This window comes from Bufo gargarizans, chromosome 5, assembly GCF_014858855.1.
Source record: "Bufo gargarizans isolate SCDJY-AF-19 chromosome 5, ASM1485885v1, whole genome shotgun sequence".
NCBI classification, from domain to species: Eukaryota; Metazoa; Chordata; class Amphibia; order Anura; family Bufonidae; genus Bufo; species Bufo gargarizans.
Genome location: NC_058084.1, coordinates 217,467,868 through 217,490,004, shown reverse-complemented (window position 1 = coordinate 217,490,004; position 22,137 = coordinate 217,467,868). Strand labels below are relative to the sequence as shown.

Sequence of the window (22,137 nt, the reverse complement as noted above, 5' to 3'; positions counted from 1 at the left end):
CACCCCTCACACGAAATAAAGGTTTTCACATGTCACACCCCAATAAAACAAAAATGGCCTATACGCCATGCTTGCCTCCAATACTGAGTCTGCCAGTGAGGGAGAAGAGGATGCCACTTTCCACTAGCCCCTCATCATCATCATCATCATCAGCTGATGAGGAACTCTCTAGAAGGCGCCCCAGGGTAGCAGCAGAGGCAGTCCCCCCAGAGTGAACACTTATGGAATCCACCCCCAAATTCTAGATTTTAACGGCAGGTTCGGAATATAGATATAGTGCGGGCTTCACTAAATTTAATGGTGGCCCAAACCAATTTATACGCCCAACAATTTATTGATCAGAACCCTACATTGGCATACGTTAGACCCCTACGTTGGACCCCAGTAAGTGCAGCAGAGATTATGAAGTTTATTGGAGCGCAGACATTTTATACCAGACTCCAATTTACAGTAAGACCATGACCCGGAAGCAATTTGAGTCAATTAGGAAATTCCTACACTACAATGACAATGCACAGTGCCCAATGCAAAATGACCCAACATTTGACCATCTGTTCAAGGTTAGGCCAGTCATTGACCATTTTAACACATTTTAACACAGTTTGCCAAGTTGTGCAACCCAGATAAAAATGTCTGTGTAGACGAGTCCCTATTACTTTTCAGAGGGAGGATTAGATTCCACTAGTACCTGCCTAGTTAATGGGCAAGGAATGGGATAGAGATATACAAACTTTGTGATAGTAGCTCCGGGTACACCTACTGTATTCACAAAGGGAAATCTTCCCGGATAGAACCCCTAGAATGCCCCATCCCCATCCTAGGAGTTAGTGGGAAGATCGTGTGGGACTTAACTGCACCCACTGCTGGATAAGGGTTACCACCTCTGTGTGGATAACTATTATACCAGCATATCCCTATTTTGGTCACCAACTTCCAGAGGTACTGTGGCTTGCAGCTCAGTGCACAAAAATCTGAGAAGCCTCCCTAGATCCCTGGTAGGGCAACCACTGAGAATGGGTGAAAGTAGGGTTCTCCTCCATGAGAACATGCTGGTGGTTAAGTAAAAGGACAAGAGGAATGTCCTTTTACTGACCACCATTCACACTACCACCAGCTCCCCTGGTCCTGTATGAGGTACCACAACCACTCCCCCCAAACCAGTTTGTGTCCTGGACTTCAACAGGCACATGGGAGGGGAAAGTATGGTAAACTAAAGTATGGTACAAAAAGCTGTCCGTACACATTGTACAGATAAATGTGCAATGCGTATGTGCCATTTCAATCTTCAGGCCACACAGGAACTTTCCTTCAGTTCCAAGAGGTGGTTATCAAGGCCTTAATTTTTCAAAGCCAGACCGGAGAGGGCCCCAGTACTTCTGGAAGTCATGGTGCCGTGTTGTACCAGGGCAACATTTTCCAGGTCAAGTCCCCAGACAGCAAGAAAGGGAAGGACCCAAAAAAGATGCAGGGTGTGTTCCAAAAGGGGGATAAGGAAAGACACCATTTACCACTGCGAAAACTGCCGTAAAATACCTGGCATGTGCATGCAGGAGTATTTAATATCTACCACTTATCCATGGAGTATTAATTTAATTTCATCCATGATGTACCCTGTAGTTTTACCACCCCATATCTCTGATTTAGTCCTCATAGCATACAGATCCACTTTTCACCAACCACTACATATTAATTTCTACGAAACAACTGTTAGGTCAAAAGTGCCCTTTCCACCCCTTAAAATGTTCGTACGGGAGTGCTCTTTCCAAAATAGGGTCACTTATTGGGGTTTTTAATTTATGGGGACCTCAGGATTTTTTTTTAAATGTGACATGGCACCTAAAAATCCATGTCTGCCAATTCAGGCCAGCCAAATTCACATTTAGCCGTTTGCCTGCTGTTCGCCCACACAGCAGGCTACAAGCACATATGGGGCCTTCCTGAATCGGGATTAAATGGGGGAACATATTCTGGGGTGCATTTTCCCCTTTAACCCCTTGTAAAAGGGAAAAATTGGGGTCTGCTTGTAATTTTTCATTTTCACAAATGTGTGCTTTGAAATCCTTTAGCAAGTGTTTGTCTTCTGTGAGACACAGTTTGCCTAAAAGTACCCTTTCCACCACTTAAAATGTTCGTACGGTGGTGCCCTTTCCAAAATGGGGTCACTTTTTGGGGTTTTTAATTTCTGGGGACCTCAGGAATCTTTTAAACGCGACATGGTACCTAAAATAAATGTCTGCCAATTCAGGTGAGCAAAATCCATATTTTGCTGTTTGAATCTAGAGCCCTGCTGTGCACCCATACATCATTTTTTGAGCACGTATGGGGTGTTGCCGTATTCGGGGGGAAATGGGGAATAAAATGTGGGGTGCATTTTGTGCCGTAACCTTTTGGGAAACTGAAAAGTGTGGGTGTAAAGCAGCTTTTTTGTAAAAAAAATAAAAAAATAAAAATAAAGGGAACGGACAGAAAGAATATACGTTCGTGTGCATGAGGCCTTAGGCTGCATGCACATGCGTCGATGTGTCTTGTGGTCCGCAAATTGCGCATCTGCAAAACACGGCTGCTGGCTATGTACATTCCACAATTTGCGGGAAACTGACAATAGGACATTTTCTATTTTCTTTGCGGGGCCACCACGGAACGGAGCAACAGATGTGGACAGCACTTTTTTTGCGGCCCCATTGAAGTGAATGGGTCTGAAAAATGCGGCTCGGATGCGGACCAAAAACGTGTGCATGAGGCCTTAGAAAGGGTGAATTCCGTGATGAAATCTGCAGTGTAAATTGGCATGCTGCAGATTAAAAATCCACAGCACAGGTGAGTATTTGCTGCAGATTTTTTCTGCCACATGTAAATGAGAATTGCTAAAAACTCATGGGACTTTTTGCGGTGGTCTTTATTTCTGCCTTGCACTGCAGGAGGATTCGGCTGATTTATGACTGCGCCCAGTCATAAATTAGGCACACCTCCGGCAGTCCGTGAGCCTGAAGTAAACACTCCAGCGCCTAACTGTAGTCGTTTTTCTCCTCTTTTACACCAGTTTTCTAAAATGAAATGATAGTAAATTTGCTGGAGCCAAACTCCCGGCTCCTCCCAAAATAGTGTCGCACAGGAGTTTAAAAAATAAATAAAAAATAAAATAAAAATGTTTGTAAATGACCCCCGTGCAATTTGCTAGTACAGTACAACGCTGCTGATTTGGTGTACGAAAATCAGTGACCGCAAATCTGCAGCTAATAAGTCACATGTGAACCCAACCTTAGGCCTTGTGCACACAACCGTATTTTGCGGTTCGCAAAAAAAAAAAAAACACGGATGCTCATGGTTAACCTTCATCCAGGCTCACATTCATTGGAGGTCATTTACAAAAGCTGGTTTAGTTTCTCCCTTGCACTTCCAGAGGCTTTGCCTAATTTAGGACTACTTCAGTCCCTGTTTAACATGTAAATTTGCCCCAGTCACACTTTAGTTACCTTTTTTCTAGATAATGGAATAAATCTGTTGTGTTTTTGCCACCAGAGGTTATTTGCTTGTTTAGAGAGATTGGTTTGATGTGTCATGTTTAATGAAGATTCCATTCCCGCACCAAAAACCACCACATGTGTTATTTGGTGCAGATTTTGAGTATTTTCTGTGAAATCCACAGGAAAAAAAAAAAAAAACTAAAGCACAGAGGACTGACCTGCTGCGTATTTAAGGACAACTGCACACGTCAATTTTGTGCTTATTTCACGTGCAGAAAAACCACAGAGCAAAACATTACCAGAAAAGTGTATGAGACAAATTTATAAATCCGCAGCATGTAAATTAGGTTTGCAATTCTAGGTGCTGATTTTACCCTTTTCAAAAGGATAAAATCTTCCAAAACTGCAATTATCAATTGTAGTCTTTGGTGCAGAAATGTACACTGAAATGCGTTCAGATCTTCTGCACTTTCACCCGCACCAGTGTGCAGCCACCCTAAATCTGCACGGCAGGTCAATTTCCGCACAGAAAAGAGCAAAGTGTACATGAGATTTGTCTAATCTCGCTGTGTAAATCTGTGTGAAAAAACTGCATGCAGGCACCATGTTCACTCTGCTATCTATAGAGAAAAGCCATTCACAGACAAGTCACAGCTCTACAAATAGCTCTAAAAATACAAAGCAAAAATTCTTACCTTTAAACGGAAGCATACAAGACCCAAAATAACCGGAGCACATATTTCAAACCGATCATCATTTTTCACAAACTCATGAAATTCCTGTGCTAATCGCATATGCTGTGAAATAAAAAAAAATACAATGATACATTAGAATACAGTGAAACTTCTACAAAAGACCCAGAAGATCACCTCTTTGACAAGACCACACCTAATCCGGATCAGACTTCCTGCAACAGATTTTCAATTCCCTCATATATTCGTACTGGAAGACCACTGTTCAATGCAATTTGGCTGGTCATCTCAGAGGGGTTTCACTGTATGTATTTCCATACAAATACCAGAAGTCATGGTCGGCAGAGGTGGAAATTGCAGACTAACTAAATTTACTTTGCACAGCCTGAGAGGAGATCTAGCATGACTTCATTTCTTCCTCTGCTATCAGCACAGTGCTAGGGAAGGTTTCAGCTGATAACCTGAGTGACGTTGTACAGTCATACTGTACCCTTACACATTAGGGCTGTATTACACCAACAGGTTATCTGACAAAATTTCTGACCAATCATTAGTCAGATAGCTGTTTACACACACCTTTAGTTATACACACCAACTATTAAGGCTCATGCACACAAACGTATTTTTCTTCCGTTTCCGTTCCGTTTTTATACTACAGGTCCGTATGTGGAACCATTCATTTCAATGGGTCCACAAAAAAAACTTAAATGACTCCATGTTCATTCCGTTTCCGTATGTCTGCATGTCCGTTCCGCAAAAAAATAGATCATGGCCCATTCCTTTGCATTTTGAGGACAAGAACAGGCATTACATTGGATCCACAAAAAAAGGATGCAATACGGATGTCATCAATTTTTTGTTGCTGATCCGTGTTTTGCGGACTGCAAAACACATACGGTTTTGTGCATGAGCCCTTAGTCTGATGGGACAGATAATCTGTTGGTCCAATACAGCCGTTAGACAGAGCTTAGCTGTATCAGATAGTTACCTAATGTGCATGGCGCAACACAAGTCTACACCAGTGGCAGATGTCAGGAGAATTTTAACATGTCCAATCCTTTCTTTCAGCAATTTCTTTCTTTCTTCACAATGAAAGCTATATGCAGTGTACAGGTTTATGGGGAATTAGAAAACACTGTTGGATAAATAAGGGTACCACCACATGTAGTGGTCTTGTCGCTTACTTTTTCTCTACAGGACATTAATGTTTAGTTAGGCTGCTTAACTGGCTAAATTCTATTATTGCTTTGTGAATGCATTGTCAATGCGGTAATTGCATGCAGTCAACAGCTTGTAGTTTTCAAATACATCACAACTGCGCTGCAGGGCAGCACCATTCTTAAAGGGAATCCGTAAACTCCGACACACTCCCCAAACTAGAGGAAGCAGTGTATAGTGTGACAGTCCAGTTAAGTAATTTTTATCGTTCTATTCACTTTCATTCTGACACTGCTCCCAAAAAGCAGCAGTAAAATGCATTGAGAGGACTCATGAGCTCAGTCATATAATAGAGGACAACCAAACTCGGCATCACTTACACTATAAACTGCTGACTAGTTTGGGGGCTGCTTCGGAGTGGACAGATTCCCTTTAAGGTCCATTTACACACGGACCGCTTATCAGGCAAATTATTAGGGGTGAGTGTTTGTATGCACTCGTTCTGCTGTCTAAACAGCGATCTGCTGGACAGTAATAATGATTCTCAATGTAACTGCAGCCCTCATCTCCACTGCCAATCAGGCAGTTGTTGAGACAGGAACGTTTGGTTGGCTGAAAGGACCCCCTATTCTTCTAAACATCTGTGATATGCCAATTGTAAATACTAAAGGTATTTTCTAAATTGAATGTTCACATTTTCCAAATGTTAGAAAAATTCTGGTTGTGTGCCAAAAAAGCTGCTATTAATCAAAGTGTACACTAGAGGGAGGCAAAACGCCTTTATGGGAACTCAATAGAACTGTTTAAGCTGCCAATGTAGAAATGCCAAACATCACTTGTAGTTAAACTAGTTTAATGTTTTGTGCTATACGTTACTAGAAGAACATAAAAAAAATGCTTGAACTTTTTGAATTAAAATCCTAAAAATAAATTAACTTTTTGACTATATTCTAATTTGTGATGCATCAAACCCACATGAGAAGAAACAAGTTTTTACTACATGTTGTGTTTTTACGGGTAAAACATGTTAAATAAATGTTTTTTGCTTGTAAAAACAGTCACCATGAAAAGATGCTGCAAAAACAAATGCAGATGTTACATGTTGGATAGTTTTTTTTTTTCTTTGTGAAATTGTTTGTCACTTGATTTTATTTATTTTCAAATTGCAGCATGCTCACCTCATCTCTGAGTAGACTCCACTGACTAAATAACTGGTGTGAACTAGAGATTATATATATATATATATATATATATATATATATATATATATATATATATATACACACACACACACACACACACACACACACACACACACAGTACATTGTAGATTCACACTGAAGGCATCAAAACTATGAATTAACACATGTGGAATTATATACATAACAAACAAGTGTGAAACAACTGAAAATATGTCATATTCTAGGTTCTTCAAAGTAGCCACCTTTTGCTTTGATTACTGCTTTGCACACTCTAGGCATTCTCTTGATGAGCTTCAAGAGGTAGTCACCTGAAATGGTCTTCACTTCACAGGTGTGCCCTGTCAGGTTTAATAAGTGGGATTTCTTGCCTTATAAATGGGGTTGGGATCATCAGTTGCGTTGTGGAGAAGTCAGGTGGATACACAGCTGATAGTCCTACTGAATAGACTGTTAGAATTTGTATTATGACAAGAAAAAAGCAGCCAAGTAAAGAAAAACAAGTGGCCATCATTACTTTAAGAAATAAAAGGTCAGTCAGTCCGAAAAATTGGGAAAACTTTGAAAGTGTCCCCAAGTGCAGTCACAAAAACCATCAAGCGCTACAAAGAAACTGGCTCACAATCGGACCGCCCCAGGAAAGGAAGACCAAGAGTCACCTCTGCTGCGGAGGATAAGTTCAGCCGAGTCACCAGCCTCAGAAATCGCAGGTTAAACAGCAGCTCAGATTAGAGACCAGGTCAATGCCACACAGAGTTCTAGCAGCAGACATCTCTAGAACAACTGTTAAGAGGAGACTGTGTGAATCAGGCCTTCATGGTAGAATATCTGCTAGGAAACCACTGCTAAGGACAGGCAACACGCAGAAGAGACTTGTTTGGGCCAAAGAACACAAGGAATGGACATTAGACCAGTGGAAATCTGTGCTTTGGTCTGATGAGTCCAAATTTGAGATCTTTGGTTCCAACCACCGTGTCTTTGTGCGACGCAGAAAAGGTGAACGGATGGACTCTACATGCCTGGTTCCCACCGTAAAGCATGGAGGAGGAGGTGTGATGGTGTGGGGGGGGGGGGGGGGGGGCTTTGCTGGTGACACTGTTGGGGATTTATTCAAAATTGAAGGCATACTGAACCAGCATGGCTACCGTAGCATCTTGCAGCGTCATGCTATTCCATCCGGTTTGCGTTTAGTTGGACCATCATTTATTTTTCAACAGGACAATGACCCCAAACACACCTCCAGGCTGTGTAAGGGCTATTTGACCATGAAGGAGAGTGATTGGGTGCTGTGCCAGATGACCTGGCCTCCACAGTCACCGGACCTGAACCCAATCGAGATGGTTTGTGGCGAGCTGGACCGCAGTGAAGGCAAAAGGGCCAACAAGTGCTAAGCATCTCTGGGAACTCCTTCAAGACTGTTGGAAGACTATTTCAGGTGACTACCTCTTGAAGCTCATCAAGAGAATGCCAAGAGTGTGCAAAGCAGTAATCAAAGCAAAAGGTGGCTACTTTGAAGAACCTAGAATATTACATTTTCAGTTGTTTCACACTTGTTTGTTATGTATATAATTCCACATGTGTTAATTCATAGTTTTGATGCCTTCAGTGTGAATCTACAATTTTCATAGTCATCAAAATAAAGAAAACTCTTTGAATGAGAAGGTGTGTCCAAACTTTTGGTCTGTACTGTATAATTATATAATATATAATTGCTTGTAATAAAAGCATGCCTTTGAATGCCAGGAAGAAAATAGTGTGGCAGCAGAGGCCACAAACTTGGATTAGTCTTAAGGGGAACCTGTCACCTGTGTTCTAGAGCACAGCATATTAGTGACAGGCCTGCCAATTACAGTGGTCTGTCCCTTTTGAACTGGCAGTTAGTACTTCTATAGTACTACAGTGTCGAAACTTGCAGCATGCAGCAGCTCTGCAAGGGAGATGAGTCTGATGAGATTCGTATAGTGCCCTGGAGCAGGGAGTACTTTGACATTTGCGTAGTAAAGTTGAGGCACACAGTTTTAGTATTGCAATTTCAAAAGGGATTTATTCATTCAAATCATATAGTAGTTTCATACGTTTGCCCAATATATATTTTAGTATGAACAGTATTCTTAAATATGACGTTTAGGTCACACAGGACCTTCATCTGCGGTCACGGAATACGCTGCCACAGACCCTGGATCACCAGCCTTGGACCAGGGTACCAGCCTTCTGAAGAGAAAGAGGGACAGCTAGCTCAGGGCTTTCCTCGCCATGAAACCCTTCTGCCAAGGAGGAGACTGGAGAAGCCAGCCCAATGCCTCGTCTATATTGTTTTGTATCCGAATTCCTCCAGTAAAGAAGCACCCTGATTTACTGCAGACCCTGACACTCTGGACTAATTTCCCATTGGGGTGCACCACGCCTTACCATCCCTTCCAGAGAGCAGCAACACATGGTGACACATCAACGGTGTCCAGGTACCCTTCTCCATATCTGTGCCTCCACACAATTCTGTCTGAGGTCTACAGGCAGTTCTTTCCTCTTCATGGCTTGGTTTTTGCATTTTCAGCTGGGAAGCCTTATATAGACAGCAGTGTCTTTTCAATTCATGTCCAATCAAATGAATTTACCAAAGGTGGACATCAAGATATAGAAACATCGCAAATATGATCAAGAGAAATGGGAGGCCTTTAGATCTAAATTTAATAGGTCATAGAAAATAGTCTGAATACTTACGCAATATTTAAATATTTTAGTTTTTCCTTTTCAATAAATTAGCAATATGAGGTACTGAGGACAGAATAATGGGGAAAAACATGATTTTTTTTAAATTTTAGCACAAGGCCACAACATAACAAAATGTGAAAAAAGTGAAGGACTTGAGAATGCCAATCAGCAGTGTTCAAACTAATTAAGAAGTGGAAAAGTAGGGGTTCTGTTGAAACTAAACCACGGTCAGGTAGACCAACTAAACTATCAGCCACAACAATTGTTCACGATGCAAGGAAAAACCCACAAATAACTTCAGGTAAAATACAGGACTCTCTGAAAAAATGTAGTGTGGCTGTTTCAAGATGCACAATAAGGAGGCACTTGAAGAAAGATTGGCTGCATGGTCAAGTTGCCAGAAGAAAGCCATTACTATGAAAATGCCACAAAGTATCTTGCTTACAATATGCCAAACAGCGGAAAAGACCAGCCTCAAAGATTCTGGTACAAAGTCATTTGGAGTGATGATACTAAAATTGAACTGTTTGGACACAACCGTAAAGGCTTCATTTGGACAGGAGTCAACAAGGCCTACGATGAAAAGTACACAATTCTTTCTGTGAAACATGGTGGTGGATTGCTGATATTTTGGGGATGTGTGAGCTACAAAAGGCACAGGAAATTTCGTCAGAATTGATGGCAATATGAATGCAGTAATGTATCAACAAATACTGGAGGAAAATTTGCACTCATTATCCTTGAAGCTGTGCATGGGACATACTTGGACATCCTAACATGACAATTATCCAAAACACAAGGCCAAGTCGACCTGTCATTGGCTACAGCAAAATAAAGTGAAGGTTCTGGAGTGGCCATCTCTGTCTCCAGACCACAATATCATTGAGCCACTCTGGGGAGACCTCAAACGTGCAGTTAATGCAAGACAGCCCTAGAACTTAGGGAAACTGGAGGCTTTTCTGCCAGTAAGAATGTGCAGCTTTACCATCACAGAGTCTCATCCACAACTACCACAAAATACTTCAAGCTTTCATTTATGTTAAAAGGGGGCAATACACAGCATTAAGAACTAGGGTAAATAAACTTTTGATCAGAGTCATTTGGGTAGTTTGTGTTGTGATTATGATTTAAAAAAAAGGAGTTTGACAATAAATGACTTCAGCCAGCCACTAACCATGAGTGAAAGAAAAGTTTGTGTGTTATCATTCATATTCTCTGAACAATGGTTAAAGGGAACCTGTCACCCAAAAATCGCCTATTAAGCTGTTTACAGTACCTTATAGTGCTGTATACTCGTTTCTTGATGCACTTTTTGTTCGTTTTCCCGCATGTCTGCTCATTCAGAAATCGATGTTATATTCAGCTGCTGCCCTGGGCGCGGGCGCGTTTGATACAGGATGTCGGGCGCATGCGCAGTGCGGCGAAAGTAAGACGGCGCGTAGTACGCGCGGCAGCCGGGACCGCGCTCCTGCCGCCCTTTACTGCGCATGCGGCCGTTGAGCGCGGTCCCGGATTCGGAGTTCGGCTGTCAGTAACAGAGGCAGGGGGCGGGGAGAGGGCCATGTAAGACGCCGAGGCCGCTGCCCCCGTGACTTCAAGCCTGACTTGAAGCACGGGGCAGCAGCTGAATATAACATCGATTTCTGAATGAGCAGACATGCGGGAAAACGAACAAAAAGTGCATCAAGAAACGAGTATACAGCACTATAAGGTACTGTAAACAGCTTAATAGGCGATTTTTGGGTGACAGGTTCCCTTTAAGAAACAAGCAAATTCTGCAAGTGTATGTAAACTTACTAAATTTTAGCCAGTCTTAGTCCCTGTCTGATGCAGCTTGATACGCATAAGTTATGTGGAGGTACCGGCCTCTTCATAGCTTAGGTGCATCATTCAGCGGCTGTTCAACAGGATTAAATATATACCCTGGCTCCCTTGCTGGCGTAGTTTTAAGTCATTTTCTATGCTAAAAACAGGGATTGAAAATGATGAATGAGACAGGCCTGAACATACTATGCCCCCTTTTCTCAGAACTCGAGAAAGGCGTAGGTGGCACAGGTGTACACAGGGAAAGAGGCACAGATTTTGTTGCAAAACACCTTTGCAACAAAATATGCCCCTTAAATATGCCAAAAAGTGGCGTATATTTTTTTCATAAATGACCCCCTAGGTAATTTATTTTCCTTCACTTAAACAGTTTTCCCAGGACTTAACTGCTTGCTGACCACCTATTGACTATATACATCTGGGCGGTTGGCACTTATCTTTGCAAGGACGTTTCTAAATGCCTTCGCAGAGATCACAGCTAACCGCGCAGCTGCAGGAGCCCATTATCACTGGCAACAGGGCTCCCCATAGAGAAGGCAGGGACTTTTTTTTATTTTACTGTCTCCTACTTTTCCATCGCTGCATACACAGTGTTCAATAACCACTTTTTACACAGATCTGGAGGTGGCAATAGTCCTAGCGATCATATGATCAAATGGGGCCAGGTGTCTGTTCTAGTTTCAGGGTCTTAGCAGTCCTAGATCAGCTCTGTAGTGAGGCTGTTTGTCCTATTTGGAGGCTGTATTTTCCCTGTAATTGGGGCTAACATGTCAGCCCAGTTACAGGTGGAATCAGTGATAAAGAATGCAATATTAAATGGCCCCGAAGTGTAAAAGAAAAATAAATTATGAAATGATATATATATATAGATATAGATATAGATATATAGATCATACAGGTCCTTCTAAAAAAAAAATAGCATATTGTGATAAAGTTCATTATTTTCTGTAATGTACTGATAAACATTAGACTTTGATATATTTTAGATTCATTACACACAAGTGAAGTAGTTCAAGCCTTTTATTGTCTTAATATTGATGATTTTGGCATACTGCTCATGAAAACCCAAAATTCCTATCTAAAAAAATTTGCATATCATGAAAAGGTTCTCTAAACGAGCTATTAACCTAATCATCTGAATCAACTAATTAACTCTAAAACACCTGCAAAAGATTCCTGAGGCTTTTAAAAACTCCCAGCCTGGTTCATTACTCAAAACCGCAATCATGGGTAAGACTGCCGACCTGACTGCTGTCCAGAAGGCCATCATTGACACCCTCAAGCAAGAGGGTAAGACAGAAAGAAATTTCTGAACGTACCTCAGTGGGAAGTCTGTGGGAAGGAAAAAGTGTGGCAGAAAACGCTGCACAACGACAAGAGGGGACCGGACCCTGAGGAAGATTGTGGAGAAGGACCGATTCCAGACCTTGGGGGACCTGCAGAAGCAGTGGACCGAGTCTGGAGTAGAAACATCCAGAGCCACCGTGTACAGGCGTGTGCCGGAAATGGGCTACAGGTGTCACATTCCCCAGGTCAAGCCACTTTTGAACCAGAAACAGCGGCAGAAGCGCCTGACCTGGGCTACAGAGAAGCAGCACTGGACTGTTGCTCAGTGGTCCAAAGTACTTTTTTCGGATGAAAGCAAATTTTGCATGTCATTCGGAAATCAAGGTGCCAGAGTCTGGAGGAAGACTGGGGAGAGGGAAATGCCAAAATGCCTGAAGTCCAGTGTCAAGTACCCACAGTCAGTGATGGTCTGGGGTGCCATGTCAGCTGCTGGTGTTGGTCCACTGTGTTTTATCAAGGGCAGGGTCAATGCAGCTAGCTATCAGGAGATTTTGGAGCACTTCATGCTTCCATAGGAGAAAGCAAAGCTGTTAAATATTTTTTTTCTCCAATGTATTCACTGAGGAAAATAAACTGTCAGATGACATGCCGAATGTTGAAATAAATTCCCCATTAAAAGTGTCCTGTCTGACCCAGGAAGAAGTGCAACAGCGACTTAAAAAGATTAAAATAGACAAATCGCCAGGACCGGATGGCATACACCCCCGTATCCTAAGAGAATTAAGTAATGTCATAGCCAGACCCTTATTTCTGATATTTGCAGATTCTATATCGACAAGGAATGTCCCACAGGATTGGCGCATGGCAAATGTGGTGCCAATATTCAAAAAGGGTCCAAAAACAGAGCCTGGAAACTATAGGCCGGTAAGTTTAACATCTGTTGTGGGTAAACTGTTTGAAGGTTTTCTGAGAGATGCTATGTTAGAGCATCTTAACGGAAATAAGCAAATAACGCCATATCAGCATGGCTTAGTGAGGGATCAATCATGTCAAACAAATTTAATCAGTTTCTATGAGGTGGTAAGTTCTAGACTTGACAGCGGAGAATCAAAGGATGTCGTCTATCTGGACTTCTCCAAAGCATTTGACACTGTACCACATAAAAGGTTAGTATATAAAATGAGAATGCTCGGACTGGGAGAAAACGTCTGTAAGTGGGTAAGTAACTGGCTCAATGATAGAAAACAGAGGGTGGTTATTAACGGTACATACTCAGATTGGGTCACTGTCACTAGTGGGGTACCTCAGGGGTCAGTATTGGGCCCTATTCTCCAATATATTTATTAATGATCTTGTAGAAGGCTTGCATAGTAAAATATAAATTTTCGCAGATGACACTAAACTGTGTAAAGTAATTAACACTGAAGAGGACAGTATACTACTACAGAGCGATCTGGATAGACTGGAGGCTTGGGCAGATAAGTGGCAGATGAGGTTTAACACTGACAAATGTAAAGTTATGCACATGGGAAGGAATAATGCAAGTCACCCGTACTTATTAAATGGTAAAACACTCGGTAACACATGGAAAAAGATCTAGGAATTTTAATAAACCGCAAACTAGCAAAAACCAGTGTCAGGCAGCTGCTGCCAAGGCCAATAAGATAATGGGTTGCATCAAAATGGGCATAGATGCCCGTGATGAGAACATAGTCCTACCACTTTACAAATCATTAGTCAGACCACACATGGAGTACTGTGAACAGTTCTGGGCTCCAGAGAACAAAGCAGACATAGCAGAGCTGGAGAGGGTCCAGAGGAGGGCAACTAAAGTAATAACTGGAATGGGGCAACTACAGTACCCTGAAAGATTATCAAAATTAGGGTTATTCACTTTAGAAAAAAGACGACAGAGGAGATCTAATTAATATGTATAAATATATCAGGGGTCAGTACAGAGATCTATCCCATCATCTATTCATTCCCAGGACGGTGACTGACGAGGGGACATCCTCTGCGTCTGGAGGAAAGAAGGTTTGTACGCAAACATAGAAGAGGATTCTTTACGGTAAGAGCAGTGAGACTATGGAACTCTCTGCCTGAGGAGGTGGTGATGGTGAGTACAATAAAGGCATTCAAGAGGGGCCTGGATGTATTTCTGGAGCGTAATAATATTACAGGCTATAGCTACTAGAGAGGGGTCGTTGATCCAGGGATTTATTCTGATTGCCTGATTGGAGTCGGGAAGGAATTTTTATTCCCCTAAAGTGAGGAAAATTGGCTTCTACCTCACAGGTTTTTTTTGCCTTCCTCTGGATCAACTTGCAGGATGACAGGCCGAACTGGATGGACAAATGTCTTTTTTCGGCCTTATGTACTATGTTACTATGTATCTGCTGAAAAGCTTTATGGAGATGAAGATTTCATTTTTCAGCACGACCTGGCACCTGCTCACATGCCAAAACCACTGGTAAATGGTTTACTGACCATGGTATTACTATGCTCAATTGGCCTGCCAACTCTCCTGACCTGAACCCCATAGAGAATCTGTGGGATATTGGGAAGAGAAAGTTGAGAGACACAAGACCTAACACTCTGGATGAGCTTAAGGCCGCTATCGAAGCATCCTGGGCCTCCATAACACCTCAGCAGTGCCACAGGCTGATTGCCTCCATGCCACGCCGCATTGAAGCAGTCATTTCTGCAAAAGGATTCCCGACCAAGTATTGAGTGCATAACTGAACATAATTATTTGAAGGTTGACTTTTTTTTGTATTAAAAACACTCTTCTTTTATTGGTCGGATGAAATATGCTAATTTTTTTAGATCGGAATTTTGGGTTTTCATGAGCTGTATGCCAAAATCATCAATATTAAAACAATAAAAGGCTTGAACTACTTCAGTTGTGTGTAATGAATCTAAAATATATGAAAGTATGTTTATCAGTACATTACAGAAAATAATGAACTGGTATGATATACACGTTATTGTTTTACGTGTAGGTAGATGGGAGGGGTGTGTCCCATTATAACCACACACTATGAAGGTATAGTGGTGATGGCCACTGGGGACGATATAATCGCTTTAGGCTAATGGCTGAGTTTGATTTCCTTCCCCCTTGGCCCTCTCCAGGTACCCTAAGGTGCGTTTCTATTTTGGACTTTGTGCACATGTATACGTTCTGGCTGCGGTGCGATCGTCCGCCTGTCCAAACACATTTACATTTCTATGGTTACTAAACACGCCCCGCCTATGATGCCGAGTCACATGACCTGGCCTCCCTCCCCTCGCTGCTTCTGCTCCTACGGTGCGCTCCAATGGAGGACGCTGCGGTCCATGGAGACATCACGTGGGAGCGCGGCGGCGTCGGGGGCGTGGCTAGAGACGTCTGGCCCGGCGCATGCGCACCGCCGACGAGGGGACGCCAACTTTGGCTGCTTCGTAGTGTCCATATGTGGTGAGCTCCTTCCTGTTTTTAACGTGTAATAAGGTACAGCTGTAATAATAGCAGATGATTTTAACTCTATATGCACCTAGCACTTTTGCACCGTGTTCACTTGTTGTAACCATACATGAAATGGACACGGACTCTATAGGATAGATGCACATAAATACATTTATGCACACGGCTTTTTTTCTATTATGAACACTTTTGTAAATTTGTACGCTCTAGTAGGAGTATAGTTTTTAATGTTCATCATACACTAATGTCATGTGACGATGTAGTCAGAGATCATGTGACCTGATTGAAAACATGTGTAATCACTCATTGTAATTGATTTGTGGGTATATATACCCTGTCATATGCACTGTTATGTAGCTTGATAAAGGCCTCATTGAGCAGGCCACAACGTTGCTTGGATTAAAGTTTGGGGTCTTCACCCGTTCACTGAAAGCTGGAAGTGCTGCCTCGTATATATATATATATACACACACAACAAATGACGAGGCAGCACTTCCAGCTGTAGGTGACGAGATAGAGATAGAGATAGAGATAGAGATAGAGATAGAGATAGAGATAGAGATAGAGATAGAGATAGAGATAGAGATAGAGATAGAGATAGAGATAGAGATAGAGATAGAGATAGAGATAGAGATAGAGATAGAGATAGAGATAGAGATAGAGATAGAGATAGAGATAGAGATAGAGATAGAGATAGAGATAGAGATAGAGATAGAGATAGAGATAGAGATAGAGATAGAGATAGAACAAGGCAGCACTCCAGAATAAGGTAAAACAATCCGCTTTATTTCCCCTGTGCAACGTTTCAACTGCTCATTGCAGTCTTTCTCAAGCATAACATTTGGTGTCTCAGCATCTTCATTTATACCCACAATGCTTAGTGGGTCAATTAACAAAGTGATTTAACAATATAAAAGCAGTGAATTAAACCAAAAAATTTCATAATCCTTTGTGAATTTCATTTGTACTCCTGTATACAACACAATCTTTACATCCATCGTGATATTTTATGGGCAATTGGTCAAATCACATAATAGACCAGCTGTGTCCAATACATAAAGTGCCTCGTGCTTTGTGCAAAAATGATAGTGATCACCTGTATATGCTCATTACGCGGTCAATGGCCGCATGGTTTAAAATATGTACTTACAAAGTAGAGTGTCGCAATGGCAGGCATCTCGGCGTCCCTGGGGCCTCACCGCGCATGCTCGGTATCCTGGATACCGGTGTACACAGAGGGAAGACGCAAACGGAAGTGACGTCAATCCCGATGCACACACCAGCATCCAGGTACCTCCCCCAAAGCACGACGAGGCTGCAGGGCGGCGCCTCACAGTTCGGCCTCCCGATCACAGTGTGGTCACTTGAATCGTTGCCTGGCAACTGGGAAGCGCTTCCGCTCAACAACACGCCGGCTCCAGGGTCAGTCAGAGCACGGTAGCGAGACCTATAATGGGAACAGGACATTGTGAGAATGCCACCCCCCCTTTCTCCATAAGATGTGTTATGTCCTATCAGGACTACGTTTCTCCGATATTCGCGATTTGATATCCTGACCCATTTACTCTTCTCTAGTTTATTATAATGTCTATGATCCGATCATTCTCACAATGTCCTGTTCCCATTATAGGTCTCGCTACCGTGCTCTGACTGACCCTGGAGCCGGCGTGTTGTTGAGGGTAAGCGCTTCCCAGTTGCCAGGCAACGATTCACGTGACCACACGGTGATCGGGAGGCCGAACTGTGAGGCGCCGCCCTGCAGCCTCGTCGTGCTTTGGGGGAGGTACCTGGATGCTGGTGTGTGCATTGGGATTGATGTCACTTCCGGTTGCGTCTTCCCTCTGTGTACACCGGTATCCAGGATACCGAGCATGCGCGGTGAGGCCCCAGGGACGCCGAGATGCCTGCCATTACGACACTCCACTTTGTAAGTACATATTTTAAACCATGCGGCCATTGACCGCGTAATGAGCACTTACAGGTGATCACCATCATTTTTGCACGAAGCACGAGGCACTTTATGTATTGGACACAGCTGGTCTATTATGTGATTTGACCAATTGCCCATAAAATATCACGATGGATGTAAAGATTATGTGTTGTATACAGGAGTACAAATGAAATTCACAAAGGATTATGAAATTTTTTTGTTTAATTCACTGCTTTTATATTGTTGATTGTATTATTGTTAAATCACTTTGTTAATTGACCCACTAAGCATTGTGGGTATAAATGAAGATGCTGAGACACCAAATGTTATGCTTGAGAAAGACTGCAATGAGCAGTTGAAACGTTGCACAGGGGAAATAAAGCGGGTCGTTTTACCTTATTCTGGAGTGCTGCCTCGTTTTTGCAATATCTACAACCATAGACCGAACAGCCTAAGGTCAGAGGATTTTGCACCCGACTTCACCTGCACAGTGCTGCTGCTCTCTCTTTGCACTATATATATATTTTTTTTTATTCATTTTTTTAAAATTTTAAAGCCATCAGTGCCGCTTCTAGCCCTGCCCCAGGCAACTAACCCATACATCCCACATATCAAAATGGCCATTACAGAAATAGGCCTAAAGTATGTAAGACTGCAGCCAAAGACAAAAAGGAGAAGGTGAGGATTAATAGTAAGCAGCTGTTGGTGGGCGATTCCATCATAAGAGGGGTGAAGTTTGAGGAGAATGGTGTTGCGAGATGTCTCCCTGGTGCTACCGCTAGCGGGGATAGATGACGGATCCTTAATATTGTTAGGCAAGATTGGAAATTAGCTAATGTTGTGCTCATTCACAAGAAAGGTAGTAGGGAGGAATTGGGCAACTATTGGCCAGTAAGCCTGACATCAATAGTGGGGAAATTAATAGAAACCATACTTAAGGAGAGGATTGTGGAACATCTAAAATCCCATGGATTGAAAGATGAAAAACAGCCACTGTGGTAAAAGACTGCTGGACCCCCTAGGTTGCCTCAAGAAATGTTTTCGATCAAAGATCGTTGTAAGCCCGCTATGCATGGTTAATGTGAGCACCAGGTGAATGGATCTAAGATTGTTAATCCTGTCCTTCACCCATATTTGGGAGAGGACGCTAGGGTTTTGCGCTCGTTCCCTGGTGGCCGCCCGGGCCGCGGGCCCCCGATCTCTGCCCTTTATAGACACTAACATGCTAAGTTAGATGCTGTATGTGTTTGCCCGATTGGGCTGCCGATGTCGGGGGGGCCCCGCTCTCCTCTTAGCAAGTGAGATTTCCATTTGACCTGTATTATCCCCATAAGTATGGGTAATTGAATGAAATTATTATTAACTATGTTTATAAATCAGAAACTTATGGACTTCAGGATCTTATAATAGCATAAATGTTATATGGATATGTATTTTTGTATTACAAATAAAATATTTAAATAAAAAAAAAAAAAAAGAAAGATGAAAAACAGCATGGGTTTACTTCAGGGAGATCATGTCAAACTAATCTTTTTTTTTTGATTGGGTGACTAAAATAATAGATGGAGGAGGTGCAGTAGACATAGATTATCTAGACTTTAGTAAGGCTTTTGATACTGTCCCACATAGAAGGCTTATTAAAGTGCAGTCTTTGGGCTTGGACTCCCATATATTTTTGAATGGATTAGGCAGTGGCTGAGGGACAGGCAACAGAGGGTTGTAGTCAATGGAGTATATTCAGACCAAGGTCTTGTTACCAGTGGGGTACCTCAGGGATCTGTTCTGGGACCCATATTGTTTAATATCTTTATCAGCGAAATTGCAGAAGGCCTCAATGGTAGGGTGTGTCTTTTTGCTGATGACACAAAGATTTGTAACAGGGTTGATGTTCCTGGAGGGATACACCAAATGGAAAAGGACATAGGAAAACTAGAGGAATGGTCAAAAATCTGGCAACTAAAATTTAATGTTGATAAGTGCAAGATAATGCACCTGGGACGTAAAAACCCAAAAGCAGAATATAAAATCAGTGATACAGTCCTAACCTCAGTATCTGAGGAAAGGGATTTAGGGGGTCATTATTTCAGAAGACTTAAAAGGTAGGCAGACAATGTCATAGAGCAGCAGGAAATGCTAGCAGAATGCTTGGGTGTATAGGGAGAGGAATTACCAGTAGAAAGAGGGAGGTGCTCATGCCGCTCTACAGAGCACTAGTGAGACCTCATTTGGAGTATTGTGCTCATTACTGGAGACCATATCTCCAGAAGAATATTGATACTTTGGAGAGAGTTCAGAGAAGAGCTACTAAACTGGTACATGGATTACAGGATAAAACTTACCAGGAAAGATTAAAAGGAACTTAACATGTATAGCTTGGAAGAAAAACGAGACAGAGGGGATATGATAGAAACTTTTAAATACATAAAGGGAATCAGCAAGGTAAAAGAGGAGAGAATATTTAACCACTTCAGCCCCGCTAGGTGAAACCCCCTTCATGACCAGGCCACTTTTTACACTTCGGCACTACACTCCTTTCACCGTTTATCGCTCGGTCATGCAACTTACCACCCAAATGAATTTTACCTCCTTTTCTTCTCACTAATGGAGCTTTCATTTGGTGGTATTTTATTGCTGCTGACATTTTTACTTTTTTTGTTATTAATCAAAATGTAACGATTTTTTTGTAAAAAAATGACATTTTTCACTTTCAGCTGTGAAATTTTGCAAAAAAAACGACATCCATATATAAATTTTTCGCTAAATTTATAGTTCTACATGTCTTTGATAAAAAAAAAATGTTTGGGCAAAAAAAAATGGTTTGGGTAAAAGTTATAGCATTTACAAACTATGGTACAAAAATGTGAATTTCCGCTTTTTGAAACGGCTCTGATTTTCTGAGCACCTGTCATGTTTCCTGAGGTTCTACAATGCCCAAACAGTAGAAAAACCCCACAAATGACCCCATTTCGGAAAGTAGACACCCTAAGGTATTCGCTGATGGGCATAGTGAGTTCATAGAACTTTTTATTTTTTGTCACAAGTTAGCGGAAAATGATTATGATTTTTATTTTTTTATTTTTTTCTTACAAAGTCTCATATTCCACTAACTTGCGACAAAAAATAAAAAATTCTAGGAACTCACCATGCCCCTCACAGAATACCTTGGGGTGTCTTCTTTCCAAAATGGGGTCACTTGTGGGGTAGTTATACTGCCCTGGCAATTTAGGGGCCCAAATGTGTGAGAAGAACTTTGCAATCAAAATGTGTAAGAAATGACCGGTGAAATCCGAAAGGTGCACTTTGGAATATGTGCCCCTTTGCCCACCTTGGCAGCAAAAAAGTGTCACACATGTGGTATCGCCGTACTCAGGAGAAGTTGGGGAATGTGTTTTGGGGTGTCATTTTACATATAACCATGCTGGGTGAGAGAAATATCTTGGCAAAAGACAACTTTTCCCATTTTTTTATACAAAGTTGGCATTTGACCAAGATATTTTTCTCACCCAGCATGGGTATATGTAAAATGACACCCCAAAACACATTCCCCAACTTCTCCTGAGTACGGCGATACCAGATGTGTCACACTTTTTTGCTGCCAAGGTGGGCAAAGGGGCACATATTCCAAAGTGCACCTTTCGGATTTTGCAGGGCATTTTTTACACATTTTGATTGCAAGGTACTTCTCACACATTTGGGCCCCTAAATTGCCAGGGCAGTATAACTACGCCACAAGTGACCCCATTTTGGAAAGAAGACACCCTAAGGTATTCCGTGAGGGGCACTGCGAGTTCCTAGAATTTTTTATTTTTTGTCACAAGTTAGCGGAAAATGATGATTTTTTTTTTTTTTCTCTTTTTTCCTTACAAAGTCTCATATTCCACTAACTTGCGACAAAAAAAAAAAATTCTAGGAACTCGCCATGCCCCTCACGGAATACCTTGGGGTGTCTTCTTTGCAAAATGGGGTCACTTGTGGCGTAGTTATACTGCCCTGGCAATTTAGGGGCCCATATGTGTGAGAAGTACTTTGCAATCAAAATCTGTAAAAAATGACCGGTGAAATCCGAAAGGTGCACTTTGGAATATGTGCCCCTTTGCCCACCTTGGCATCAAAAAAGTGTCACACATGTGGTATCGCCGTACTCAGGAGAAGTTGGGGAATGTGTTTTGGGGTGTCATTTTACATATAACCATGCTGGGTGAGAGAAATATCTTGGCAAAAGACAACTTTTCCCATTTTTTTATACAAAGTTGGCATTTGACCAAGATATTTTTCTCACCCAGCATGGGTATATGTAAAATGACACCCCAAAACACATTGCCCAACTTCTCCTGAGTACGGCGATACCAGATGTGTCACACTTTTTTGCTGCCAAGGTGGGCAAAGGGGCACATATTCCAAAGTGCACCTT

At 42.1% G+C, this 22,137-nt stretch overlaps 1 protein-coding gene across 5 annotated transcripts in view; it reads right to left on the bottom strand.

The window, feature by feature from the left end:
• LOC122938153 (aromatic-L-amino-acid decarboxylase-like) overlaps positions 1 to 22,137 on the bottom strand; it is a 270,020-nt gene that overhangs the window by 46,986 nt on the left and 200,897 nt on the right. For all 5 annotated transcript variants that reach the window (XM_044293489.1, XM_044293491.1, XM_044293493.1 and 2 more), the window contains one exon: positions 4,160 to 4,261. In XM_044293489.1, coding sequence (XP_044149424.1) covers positions 4,160 to 4,261 — 102 coding nt within the window. The remainder of the gene's footprint in view (positions 1 to 4,159; positions 4,262 to 22,137) is intronic.